Genomic DNA, 14,771 nt, shown 5'->3' on the forward strand with positions numbered 1-14,771 from the left:
ACAATATACTTTATACTTATTTGTATATCTTGTCAATAAAGACGTTTTTGAACTTGATAAATCAATTAAAACCCTAAACTATAAATTAAAATCTTATTGTCTATTAACTATTGTATATTTATATACTCTATCCGGCCATATTAATTATCTTTGATTATTTATGGGAAAAATTCGTAACTACTTCCCGAATGTACGCGCTAGCAAGGTGAAGTCTGCATTTTAATTGCAGTGGAATTGACAAAGGACCACAAAAAGAAAATTCATAAGTTGTCTACTGTTAACTGCCTCAACTCTTATAGAGAATTAAACTTGAAACCTTGTAAGCTCATTGTATATATAATAAAAAGAGTTGTAGTAGCATATTCTAATTTTACTTTTTGACTCACTTTTTATCTCTTTTTCTTTCGTTTTCTTTTTTTACCCCATCAAAATATGTCACATGATGGAAATATATACTTAGGGTATGTTTGGTTCATGGATTTACACACTAGGAATGTGAATCAAAATCATAGTTATTGTTTGGTTGACAACTTTAATTTTTAAAACACAACATGGCCGGGTTTTACCCTTCAATTAAAATTTCATTTCCTGATTAAAAAAAGGGTATCATTCCATCTTATTGGTAATCTAACTTTTAAATTTGAATTAATACTTTTAGCTTGTTGTTTGATTTTTTTTTTTTTTTCATATTGATGCTTTGAATGTCGTTATATTAGAATCGATTGTCTTTGTTAATACATGTTATATTATATAGTTTTATATTTCTTTATTTATGTGGTTTAGTTTGTGTTGACCTGAGCTCTCTATTAGTTAGGAGAGTCTCACGTTAACTTACCTTTTATCTGATTGTATTCGCGTTCAGTTACAACTAATCAAAGAATTGAATTCTCATTTGGTATCAGATAGGGTAGATCATCTTTCTCTCTCCACCTCAAACCACCACCCGTCCAACATGTCTTCGCACTCATCGGAGAGAACCGTCACAGCCAGTGGCTCCCCGTCGCCGGCGACCGGCGTCTCTCTCGCCGGAGCTCATCATCACGTCTCCATGAAGCTCAACAGCCGGAACTTCCTGTTTTGGCGTACTCAGCTTGTCCCATTCCTCCGGGGGCAAGATCTACTGGGCTATGTCGACGGATCGACGCCGTGTCCATCGCCAACAGTCGCGGATTGGCGTACATGTTATATTATATAGTTTTATAGTCTTGATTTTTTTTTTTGTACTTTCAAAACATTTATTCCTATTATAAGATCGTACAAAACCAAACATCAATATTTGTAATCATTGCAATTCCACCCTACTACCAAACATGCAAAATACTTTCATCAAAATTCATTACCATTTCTATGTATTTAATTCTCAGTCCAATTTCGATTCTGGACAAACCAAACACACCCTTGATATAATTAGTATTTTAAAGAAAAAGCAAAGGGAACTTCTATGGTGCAAATTGAACTCCATACTATACAATTATGTACATTACTCCGAATATTGATTCATTTGATTGAACTTGATATATTGGTATCAATTACCAATAATATCTGGTACAACCAATATAGTATACACAATTGTATTGTTTTGATTTGGATGATCACCATTTAGAAATTATTACTTACCTCAAGACAAATCCGTGAAACGTTTATGGAGTCATGAGATAACAAGTTGTTATTTTACTGTGAGAGATCGCTTTTTATGTAATGATAAATATTTACAATTCAACCGGTATCAAAGCGAGGGTGCTACCAAGTTGCTCTCCCATATGCGAGGTTTTGGGTTCGAGTCTCAGTGGATGCGATATTGACTATTTGTGTTTTAGTAGGTTGAGAAAGTAGTTATAAACATATATTGCATTGTAATAGAATCGGTAGTACTCGAAAAAAAAAAAAAAAAAGCCTGCTAGGGTAATTGCATTTTTATACCATGGACCAGGGTCCACCTTGCAAGGTGGACCCTGATCCTAAATTGTGAATATCTAGAATATATAAATTGTGTTTTTAAGTTTTGAGAATTTGTGAATATAATACAGTGTCATCACAAATTGTAAATTTTTAAAAAGTAAATTGTATATTTTTAGACTCGATCCACCATTGCAAGGTGGACCCGGATCCATAGAATAATTTACCGGGTAATTGTTAGAATTTTTCATCACTACCTTAAGTAATTGGTTTTTGTGTAACGATAAATAGTTAAATACTATCTAACCTATTAAATACAATCGGCGTTGATACGGATTCACATCTTACATTCTTACCATTAGAAAAATCCAAAAGTAAATAGTAATGAAAGTGAAAGATGGTGAAAAGCATGTTAGGAAACTAATAGTGTCATTAATGACAATAAATAAAACGACAAAAAAATTAAAAGAAAAAAACGTGAAGGTGGGATGGGAAGATCGGACGGAGGAGAAACAATCGCCGACACCGAAAAAAACACAGTTGAATCATTAACAGTCACACACGGATTAAGGAAATACATCAAGGTGGGACATTAGGATTATCCGAACACTGTTGGTGTCATTAGCACAAACAACAAACCCTTTATTAACGTGTGTAATTATTGCGATTTACACTTAAACTATTGCGATTTACACTTTAACGCGTTAAGGACAACTCTAACTAAATTGATTGGATAATTGATTATTGTTGTAGCCTGCGCGTAGGCGGGCCGTTCCCCGCTCCCATCCCAGGGTGTCCAGTCTGCAATCACGGTTGAAAATTATGGAATTTTCGATCACCTGAAAATGATATTAAATCAAGTCAAAAGCCTTGTTCCGACCACTTTTGGTATTCAGAAAAACTTTGATTGCTATTTCTGACCACTTTTTGCTTTCAATTTGATATAAGATCACTTTCAGGTGATCGAAAATTATTATTCCATAATTTCCGGCCGTGAATATTTGAGTGCTTGGTAACTATAAGGTTCCTAATTCCACTTGATCACTATTAAATTTCTTGATTTGAGCTAGTTTGCTATGAAGTTTACCTCCTTGTAATCTTTGTTGGCTAGGGACTAGGGTCTCAAGATGGGTTTCACCCAAAACGCACCTTAAGCAGTTGCTGCAAACTTTCCCGTAAGGTCAAATTCATACCTTATTTTTTGGTGAGGTGTTCTGAGCAAGTCGTAACTATATGAGACACTTTTAAATCCGTACCATACTCAAATTAATCCTCTTCCACACCGGCCTACCATACTCAAATTAATCCTCTTCCACACCGGACTGGCCCAATTAAAGAGTAAAGTGTTGGGCGGATTGGTTTTTCCATACGAGAAGGATTCGAACTTCCGGCCTCTCTTAAGAAAAAAGAGGGCACTACCACTCACACCAACTAAACTGGTAAAATTCATACCTTATTTATTGTTGTTTAGTAAGATTTGAGACTTATTTTAAGTTAGATTAGATTGATCGGTTAAACTATGTATTGGGACAAATAATCATGGTTAAACACGTCATTAGATATAGTTGAGCTCATAGATTTCAGACTCGTCATTTCACGCCGTCTGCTAAATGTTAATATTTCATCATTATTTTCAGTGGTGCTAAGCTCATCATTACATTTAATTCACGTGTTGCTTTCGGAAATATTTTCCCGCGTAATACTACAGGTACTCCAACAGTAAAAAAAACTATTATGATGCAATCATAAATCGGTGAAGCTTAGTTAGCACAAGTCATACTGAATAGGTAAAATTATGGTTTAATTCCACTTTAATTTCTTTGCTTGTTTAATGAGTCTCAATGAAGTTTTTTTGTCATTAAAGACTTACAGCATGTTTGCTTCACGAAATAAATTTTGAGATAATAGGAATGTTATTCCATAAGGAATGGAATAGGCAAGAAATAGAATAGAAATTGTATTTTATTGTTTGGTTCGCGAAAGGAATAGACTTTAAGAATTATATTACAGTGTTTAATTTGGTTGATTTAAAGAATAGAAATGAAATATGTTTTAAAAGACATAAATACCCTTATAAAATATGTGATGGTGGCAATGGCGGTGGCGGTGGCGGCGGTGGCGGTGGCGATGGCGGCGGTGGCGGTGGGGCGATGGTGACGGCGACGGTGACGATGGTAGTGGTGGTGGTGGTGGCGGCGGCAGTGAAATTTAATTGGGGAGTAAAATAAGAAATAGAAACTTTAGCCTATTCCTGAGAACTTAGGAATAGCCTAATATCAGGGAGGAATCTCTATTCCCCTTGCAAGGGAATTAGATCATTCCCGGGAACATTGTTCCTGGAAATACAAGTGATTACCAAATAGAGGAATATGTCTATTACTGGGAATGTTATGACATTTCAGGCCTATTCTGTGAACCAAACAGCCCATTAATTACACTATTTGGTTCACTTACGAGTTTATTTGACTTTTTTTCTTTTAAAAAAATATTACCCTAAATTAACTAAATAATGAAGTGATCGAAACTCGAACTCTCGACGAAGATATACTGGTGATTTGACTAATTTCATAAGCTCAACAGCAAGGCACTCGTGAGAAATGGGAAAACTAAAAAGATAGGTGAGCAGATGATGTTGTGGAATCGTATCCACTCTGCAAGGTGGACACGGTTCTGTATTCATAATTACTGAACTATATGTTTATAATTATAAAGTTATATATTCATAATTTTTAAACTTCATATTCATAATTATTAAACTCTATATTCACAATTACATAACTCTATGTTCATAATTATTAAATTATATGTTCATAATTATAAAGCTATATATTCATAATTTTTGAACTTCATATTCACAATTATTGAATCTTTATACTCATAATTACAGAAATATATATTCATAATTATGTTCACAACTCTATGTTCATAATTATAAAAATATATATTCATAATTTGTGAACTATATATTCATAATTATGAACAGTTTTGAAACCGTATCTACCATCGTAACATAATTTGCCGTTTAAGTCTTGAGTGGCATGACAAGTTTTGGGCTTAGCAGCTAGAATCAGTCAAGCAAGCAATTATATGGATGGTGTTCCATACCCCAGTTTACATGACTAAGTAATAATACTTTTTTATTATTATGGTGTTATTAGTCTCCAACTAATTATAATTAACACTCTCATCAAACCTGTTCATCAAATTTTAATTAGTTAAATGTCCATCTGATATTCGGGTCCGCCGTATCTTTAGAGAATCCACAATAGCGAATTTTAAGAGGGTTTAAGGAGGCTTAAGCTTAATTATGTGGAAGAGAGAGGAAGAGGATAGATAAAAAAAAAAAAATAATAATAATAATAATAATAATAATAATAAATAAATAAATAAAGTTACAGGAGAGACTGGTTTTTGTCTTCTATTGTGGGACCCGCGCAAATAATAATAATAATAATAATAATAATAATATTAGGACTATGTGGTCTAATGGTACCCGGGTTAGACTTCCATTTGGAAGGTTGTAAGTTTGAGTCTCAGTGGAGGCGTTACTAACTCTTTGTGTTTCAGTAGATTGAGAGGCGTTACTAACTCTTTGTGTTTCAGTAGATTGAGAAAGTATATGAACAGATCAAAGTTGGTGCGCGTTAAGCTGTCAAACACGGAAAAAATTTACATGTGATCCATCATCCCCTAAGCAAGGATACTCAAGGTATCATTACGGGGCAAATTGTAGAATCAAGCACTTATCACTACGTCAAAAGTTATAACTAGTAGTAAAGACACAACAAACTTTATTTTCTTATACTTGTGTAGCAAGTTTTGGCTCCCCAGAGGACAACATGCTCTCGGTGGGATTCAAAACCCGTGACGTTTGTTTTGATACCCAAAAGTTATAGCTAGTAACAAAAGCGCAACTTTATTTCTTTATACTTGTGTAATAGTCAACATCATGCATGGTCTGATGGTAGGATACTGAAATCAACTCTTCGAGCTACAACCCAATACAAACAGTGCTGAGGGCTGAGGAGTGCTAAATTCTTGGCCCGAGTGGTTTTGGGGATTCTCCCCTCCATTCCAATTTTTATTGTATGCAAATTAAATTCCCCATATATCAGGAATAGTGTTTCCAAGAAAGTTGAAAGTTTATGTTGGATGATGTTCAATGATTCAGTTTATGCGTGTCTGGTGGGAACGAAGAACGGCCAAAAACGTAAAACAGCAAACACACAAAAAGTTTTACGGCACAGTTAAATTTCAATTCAATGACTAAAGTGGATTTCAAAAATGGGTCACCCTGCCGAGTAGTTGAAACATGATTTTTTATATAAAAAAAAATTATGAGTTTGATTATTGTCAACACTCTCTTACGAGTATGAATTCTATACCTCATCGTTTTGATCCAAGATCCACAATGCTATGTAAACCCTGGTCCATAATATAAATTTTCGTAAAAATTAAGTCGCATATTATCGGAAAATCATCATATAAATAGAAAAGGAATTCGAACCCCCTCTCATATAAAAAAATCAATTTGACCAGCACTTTGCCCCTTAATTTTGTCTTGTATGAACTTAAATGTGTCTCTTACTGTTATGGTCTCAAGACACCTCGTGGTCTGACAAAAAATAGAAAAGGAATAACCCAAAATATAAGAATCCAGTAAAAGCCCGACCCAAAGGAATTACATATTACGCTTAACGCTTGCTAGATTTCGGGCTTCGGTTTATTGGGTTTGGATTTGGACTGTCTTAATGATGTTATTTGGCCCATATTTCCAACTAATAACAACCTTAGAAGGTGTTGGGCGGTTATGAACGCCTGGGTTTTCGCGGCACCTCCAGTCTCCTCTTTTCCTTTCTGATTCTTTCCAACTAAGAAGAAGAAGAAAAAAGAAAACATAGAACTAGTCAAAAAACAAAAGAGGAAAAGAAAACATCATATCTCTCAATCTCTCTGTTTTCCCATGCGTGTTTGAGGTAAGAAATTTCTCAAAATTCACTAATTATTGTTCTGGTAAACAAGAATGGATGTTGGGGAAGATTCCCATTTCCATCTGTTCTTGAAATTTGATGTTTTTTTCCTTAAAAAACAGTTTTTTTTTTTTTTTTTTTTTTTTTTTTTTAAATGTGGGTTGTGACTTAACCCTTTAATGCAGTATCAGTTCTTCATTGATGCATTGATTCATACATGTTGCATCATTGTTTCCTGCATTGGTTTTGAATAATTCATCTTAGAAATGTGGATTAGAGACAAGAAATGCATATCTGTATCTTAGTATCTATATCTGTAATTTTATATAAGGGTGTAAGCGAACAGAGTTTTCGGTACACTACTCGTGTACATGTTTTATAAAATAAACGAACAGAATTTGAACATTTTTAGGCTCGTTTGCTAATAGCTCGTGAAGAAGCCGGCTTATTGTTTGTTTAATAATGTTCAGGAACATGCACGTTTAGTGTTAGTTTAAAAATGTTCACGAACAGAATCTTTTTAATATTAGATGTTACTTTTAGACTTGTTTGTAGTTGTTATGTTGTTTATTGTTTGGTTATTGTTCGTGAACCTAAACTATTTCCCTAAATTATGATTATGAATATGTACATATGTACATATGTTTGTTTGTTTGTTCGTTTGTTTAGTTGTTCACAAACACAGTTAATTGACCAAACAAACAAACATGTTAGCAAACTGTTCACGAACTTTAATGAACGATTAATAAATGAACACGAAACCCGGGGGTGGTAGCTCAGATGGTAAATGCTCTTTGTGGGGGAGAATTTCGGAGCAACCCGGATTCGATTCCCCCTGGGCCAGTTCCCAATCTCTCTGAGAGAAAAAAAAAAAAAAAAAAAAAAACACGAACAATATTTTCAAAAATCTTAACAAACGAACATGAACAAGCTATGCTGATTCGTGTTCAGTTCGTTTATGCTACTCTAAAAATTAAGGTTTTGTAGGAGGATTCTGGGAGGAGTGTTGGAAGCCTGCATTTCTGGTTCTTGCTGAGAGGTTACTTTTGACTAAAACAATGTTTGGGTTTGGGAAGAAACCTCCTGCTTCTGCAAGTGCAAGCCCTATGCAGTCTGCAGATGAACCTCCAGCTGCAAGGAGGACATCTTCTGAGCCAAATCTCAACTTTGATGACATGTCTGTGCAAGAGCTGGAGAATTATGCGGTGAACCAGGCTGAGGAGACCACGAAAAGCGTCAACAACTGCCTCAGGATCGCGGAGGACATTAGACAGGACGGGGCGAAGACCCTCGAGACGTTGCACAAGCAGGGGGAGCAGATTCATAGGACTCATGAGATGGCTGTTGAGATGGACAAAGATTTGAGCAAGGTTTGCCTGTTGTTAAAGTGTTACTGCATTTTTGCTGCAATGTGAATTCAGATATGGCTTGATGATCAATCTTTTTGATAAATATATATGATGCAATCCTTAATGTGGAGCTAAAAATAATAATACAGGATCAATTGCATTTCACTTTCATGGCTTTGGTATCATGTAATTCCATGGCTGTTTCTCAATGTAGCATGACTTCTTTTTTAGTTTTGGGTGATGAGGGAAACCTGCAGCCAATATTTGAGAGTGTGTATTGGGTAAACCCTGCCTTGTGACTCTAGCCGGCAAAGAACCTCCACAAAGAGTGAACCAGCTTAGGTTGCTTATAACTAACCGGCTCAAACCAATAGGCCGCTCCCGTAATTCCATGGTTGTTTCTGAATGTAGCATGACTTCTTTTTTTGTTGGGTGATGAAAGAAACTGATACAAGTGTTGCTGCAGTTATTGTTATTATTATTATTGTAGTAGTGGGATGACCACTTCCTAGTTATTGTAGTAGTAGTAGTGGGATGACCACTTCCTAGGTAGTTAGAGCATTTAAGGTAGTGGGTAGTTTTTATCTTCTATAAATAGATGCCTAGGTATTTGAAGAAGGAACATCTGGGGAATTTGGAATTTGGCTTCCTATTAAATGGAAGATTGGGGGAGAAGAAGCACTCCGTAAAAACGCTTCATTTGGGGAGAAGAAGCACTCCAGAAAAGCTTCGTTTTTATTCCTAAGTTTCTAAGCCTATGACGCGATCCTAGATATCTTGGCCTATAACAGAAACCCACAGCCACCATCCGAGAGTGTATATTAGGTAAAGGTGGCCAAACCCTAGGCCAGAGCCGGGCCCGGACCAGGCTTGGGCCCTAGTTAGCATTAGCTCGGGCTGGCCCATATATTCAAGGCCAGTCACGGGCTAAACCCAAAATTTTTAAAATATATAAATTTTTATAAATTGATGTATTTTGTTGAAATGAGATTTAAACCCTTAACCTCCTAGTTACCAATTTAAGTTAGGGGCTCAGGCCGGTCCCGTGCCGGGCCTCGGGTTTATTTTTAAATGACCTGAACCGGCCCTACAAGCCGTTTCCGGTTCATGCTAAGTCTGGCCCAGGCCCACTTTTTTGGGCCGATTCAAGGTTAGTTTGACCATGAATCGGCTCGTGGCCACCTCTAATATTAGGTAAATCCGTCCTTGTAACCCTAGTTTGCAAAGGGCCACAGGGGGTAAACCAACCTAGGTTGTGCATAGCTGATCAGCTCAAACCAATAAAGCCAATATGCAACTATCATTGGAAGTTGAACTTGTAACCTTGTTGTTACCAAGCCAACAGCCTGACCAACATGACTTCTCGTTAGTTGAACTCGAGTGAAACCTTGATATTACAATGGCATTATTGTTAATGGTGGATGAAGTTGTACATTTGCAGGGGGAGAAGTTATTGAATAACCTTGGGGGAATGTTTTCCATGCCATGGAAGCCAAAAAAGACTAAGGAAATCACAGGGCCTAAGACTTCAAAAGGTTTTATTACATTCTGCATTTTGGCATCTCAGAAGATATGTAATTTCATGGTAAAGTTGCTTATCTTGGCTGCTTCTCAGATGATAATAACCACAAAGGAAAGAAAGGTACTAAAGAGCAAAGGGAGAAGTTGGGACTCAATACCAAGGGGAAATCGGCACCGACCACGCCTCCTAATGAACCGCAGAATGCTATGCAGAAAGTCGAGGTGCGTTTTTCTGTTACATCATGTAATCGTCGTGTTTCTGTTGTCGTTCGGTTGTCTTGGTAACCCGTACGAATATGGTTTTGTCTCATCCTCGTGCCCCGGTACTTGTATGAATAATATGGTTTTGCCTCATCCCTGTGCCCCGGAAACTCGTATGAATATGGTTTTGTCTCATTCCCGTGCCCCGGTAACTCGTATGAATATGGTTTTGTCTCATTCCCGTGCCCCGGTAACTTTTACGAATATGGTTTTGTCTCATCCCGTGCCCCGGTTTCGTGGGATCAATCAGATGGAGAAGGCAAAGCAGGACGATGCACTCGATGATCTTAGTGACATATTGGGTGATTTGAAGGGAATGGCTACTGATATGGGAACGGAACTTGACAAGTTAGTATTCTCATCTTTCATTCTAACTTTTTCCTAAACTAGAAAATGACGGGTTTAGTCAACCCGAGATACTAAGCCGGGAAATTTCCTCGTTAACCACCTCCCCGCTTTAATCCAGGCAAAACAAAGCTCTAGACAATCTCGACACGGATATAGACGAACTGAATTCGCGTGTCAAAGGCGCCAATCAACGCGCTCGCCATCTCCTCGCAAAGTAAAGCGGACGCGGATCGAGCTCTATCATCGCCATATCCGCTTTCCTGCACACCCGAAACCTCTACATACATATATACATACATACATCCACTAACTCACTGCATTCCTTTAGCCTTTCTAAGCTAGTTTTTGTCTTCTTGTATTTCAAAAGTTCGGTTCCCATTTTTAGATTTTGTTGTATCTATTGCTTGTATATCATGAATTGATTGTTTAGCCTCAATAAAATGAGGATAACAAAAACAAAACACTCTTTCTAATACCTTAAGTAACACTCCCTATTTCCCATGTTTTAATGTGTTTTGTTGTAATTAATGTTTATGAAACTTTGAATATTAGCCAAAGGCCCAAGATTTAGCTGTGATTAATATTTGATTAGCAATAATTACGTTTGACAAATTTGATGTTGTTCAATGTTCATTGTCCCACAGCTTTAACTACAAGTCCTTTTAAGACATTAATATAAGTCTCTGTCTGTGATATAGATATATCATATATGCAGTTACAGCATAAATGCCAGAAATATATATGTGTGAGAAATTAAACTCTGCAAGCCTTGTGCGTGATGCATTTGATGAGATGCTTGCATACTTGTACTTCTCAAAGCTATAAATAACCTCACATTTTCCCCTATATTTTTCAATAACCCTTACCGTTGATCTACTCAGATAGCCACACTTAAAAGAGGAACATGTTCTCATTTGATTCTATCCCTATCTACTATCTACTATACTAATAAGAACCCAAAAGAGTTAGGCCTATAATGGATAGAAAAAATGGCGGTCAAATTTTTTAATCAAATGAATGGCTCAGATTGATCAGATTTTAATTTTTCATTGAAATTTACTAATTTATCCTTAATGAATATGATTATCCGTTAAATATTATCTTTTCCGTTAATTTCTATTAGTTCACCGTTAACTTACTCATTGATTTGAATAAGAAAGGTCTTAGGTTCGAACCCCATTCCAATCAAAGTTGGCATAATTAGTACTCTATTTTACTCTGATTAAATTAAATAATAATTTAGTAGCTACAACAAAAAATAATACATATGCATTTCTTTAGTTTAGAATTATGTGTCTATAATGTCTTTATTCAAAAAAAAATTATTCATTATCAATAAATTAAATAAGAGAAATAATTTCATTACTTATATTGTCTTTATTTTTCTCCAATATAAAAATTCTTTACATTCAAAATTCAAATTCATCAATTGATTATATTCGCTACATTATCCCTACAATGTCTTTATTAAAAAAACTATTCATTATCAATAAATTAATTAAGAGAAATAATTTCATTAGTATATTGTCTTTATTTTTCTCCAATGTCGGTCAAATTTTTTAATCAAATGAATGGCTCAGATTGATCAGATTTTAATTTTTCATTGAAATTTACTAATTTATCCTTAATGAATATGATTATCCGTTAAATATTATCTTTTCCGTTAATTTCTATTAGTTCACCGTTAACTTACTCATTGATTTCAATAAGAAAGGTCTTAAGTTCGAACCCCATTCCAATCAAAGTTGGCATAATTAGTACTCTATTTTACTCTTATTAAATTAAATAATAATTTAGTAGCTACAACAAAAAATAATACATATGCATTTCTTTAGTTCAGAATTATGTGTCTATAATGTCTTTATTCAAAAAAAAATTATTCATTATCAATAAATTAAATAAGAGAAATAATTTCATTACTTATATTGTCTTTATTTTTCTCCAATATAAAAATTCTTTACATTCAAAATTCAAATTCATCAATTGATTATATTCGCTACATTATCCCTACAATGTCTTTATTAAAAAAACTATTCATTATCAATAAATTAATTAAGAGAAATAATTTCATTAGTATATTGTCTTTATTTTTCTCCAATGTAAAAATTCTTTATATTCAAATTCATCAATTGATTATATTCACTACATTGTCTATTTTTTTGTGCATTATTTGTTAATTAAATATCAAAGTTATAATACAAAATAATGCTATATATTTATTTACCAAGTATTTTATTAATACCATGAAAAAATTTAAAAAAATTTAAATTAATAAAGCCAATCATATTAACTACTTGAGGGATTTATTGACAAGAGAGAGTATTCAAAATTTCAAATCAGACAACAAATTGAAGTGAGAAACTACCTCGTAATGTCCTTGTTTGACAATCAGCAGTTAGCAGTTAGCGTTAACGGATTATATTAGTGTATTTGACCAGCGAATTATATCAACGGTTGGTAAAAAGATATTTGAAAAAATTAACTTTTAAAATTAGCATTTAAAATGACCTAAGGGTATACATTTAATAATAATAATAATAATAATAATAATAATAATAATAATAATAAATTTTTTTTTAAAAAATATAGATGTGTTTTGGAGAAATCATTCTAAAAATCGCTAAGTGAAAATATTGGAAATTGCACTGTTTGTATTTTCAGTGGTTTGGAACAAATTGTTGCTTCAAACTGTTGAATAATTAAAACACTTTCTTTAACATTTTGATCTTTGGGTTACATCATATTTTTCAATCGTCCAATATCTTTGGGTTACATTATAATTAAAATTTTTAAATTTTTACTACATCTAAATTCCTTAAATTAGGAATTTCTTTATCCATAATAATTTATTAAACAATAATGGTTGAACTAAATGAACACTGAGCAAAACACATAAAGGACTGGTACCGTTGAGTCATTCATTGATCTTGTATATATGCGCATTCATTAAATATATTAGAACCCTTTGCAACAAAAATACTTGATTACTATTTAAAAAAAAGTTTAGTAATAATTATAATGAATCTCCTATATTACATTGTATTCATATACTATGAATTACATATTTAAATAAACAAATTAGACATTAAATTACTTATGCTGAACTTCTCATATATAATCTTGCATTGATATACTTTCAAATATTTATTTAATTATAAACATTGGATAGAAAAAATGACCGTCAAATTATTAAATCAAATGAATAGTTCAGATTGTTCAGATTTTTATTTTTCCTTGAGATTTTCTAATTTATCCTTAATTATATGATTATTCAATCCGTTAACTTTTCCATTAAGTACCGTTAATTCAGCGTTAGTCTAATTCTAATATTAAAGTCTAATATAGAATTATAACTACAACATTAATCTAATTCTAATATTCAAGTCTTAATAGAACTCTAACCACAAATCCGGCAAATTATGCTTTGAGCATGTGCCCACCTTGCAAGGTGGGCACGGTTCCATATTCATAATTTCTATACTGTAGATTCATAATTTCTATACTGTAGATTCATAAAATTTATACTTTAGATTCTAATTGTTGAACTCTGTTTTCACAAGTTAGAGAACTATATGTTCATAATTGATAACTATACAGTTTAGAAATTATGAATTTAAAGTACAGAAATTATGAATCTACAGTGCAGATATTATAAATCTGCAGTATAGAAATTATGAATCTACTGTATAGAAATTACGAATTTACGGTTTAGAAATTATGAATCTAAAGTATAGAAATTATGGATCTACAGTATAGAAATTATGGATATGGAACCGTGCCCACCTTGCAAGCTGGGCACGTGCTCACAGCATAACGCTCCTAATGCCGGAATCTCCTCAAACAATATTAGTATATATTTAATATTTTATGCTTTAATTTTTATTTGCTCTCCCTTATATCCCGTATTTGGTTTCAATCATACCCATACAATTATTTTATTGACAATTATAATCAATCTTGACTATATTATCTTGCATTTGTAAACTTAGAATTACCAATTTAAATATGCAAATTCAATATTCAATTATCTATGCATGAACATTTCCAATATAATCTTGCCTTGACATACTTTAAAATATATTTAAGAAAAACATTGGGCATTATCCCAATCGCGCAATGCGCGTAAAAAACTAGTATATATAGAATCAGGTATAAATGAGAATTACTCTCGGATTGTAATTTTTTTTTAAAAATGACATTTCTGTAATTACACTTGCGCATTTGAAATGCTTAATTGTACATTTGGAAATACTTACAAATTATACAACAATAGTTATAAAACTGTTACCAAGTATTTTTTTCCTTTTCAGCCCTTCATCATCTCCGATGGACGGATTGGAGCTATATATATATATATATATATATATATATATATATATATATTGCTTTCAATGGTTCTCTGAGTATAGTATTACCAGTTATGGTC

General features: G+C 33.6%; 1 protein-coding gene across 1 annotated transcript; it reads left to right on the forward strand.

Moving 5' to 3' along the window:
- Positions 1 to 6,787: 6,787 nt before the first annotated feature.
- LOC109166178 (putative SNAP25 homologous protein SNAP30) lies at positions 6,788 to 10,897 on the forward strand. Its single transcript, XM_019315079.1, has 6 exons — positions 6,788 to 6,872; positions 7,854 to 8,236; positions 9,657 to 9,750; positions 9,831 to 9,958; positions 10,248 to 10,345; positions 10,464 to 10,897. Exons 2-6 carry the CDS (start codon positions 7,925 to 7,927, stop codon positions 10,561 to 10,563), a joined length of 732 nt encoding a protein of 243 aa, XP_019170624.1. The 5' UTR covers positions 6,788 to 6,872; positions 7,854 to 7,924; the 3' UTR covers positions 10,564 to 10,897.
- The last annotated feature ends 3,874 nt before the right edge of the window (positions 10,898 to 14,771 follow it).

Source organism: Ipomoea nil, unplaced genomic scaffold, assembly GCF_001879475.1.
Source record: "Ipomoea nil cultivar Tokyo-kokei standard unplaced genomic scaffold, Asagao_1.1 scaffold3087, whole genome shotgun sequence".
Taxonomy (NCBI): domain Eukaryota; kingdom Viridiplantae; phylum Streptophyta; class Magnoliopsida; order Solanales; family Convolvulaceae; genus Ipomoea; species Ipomoea nil.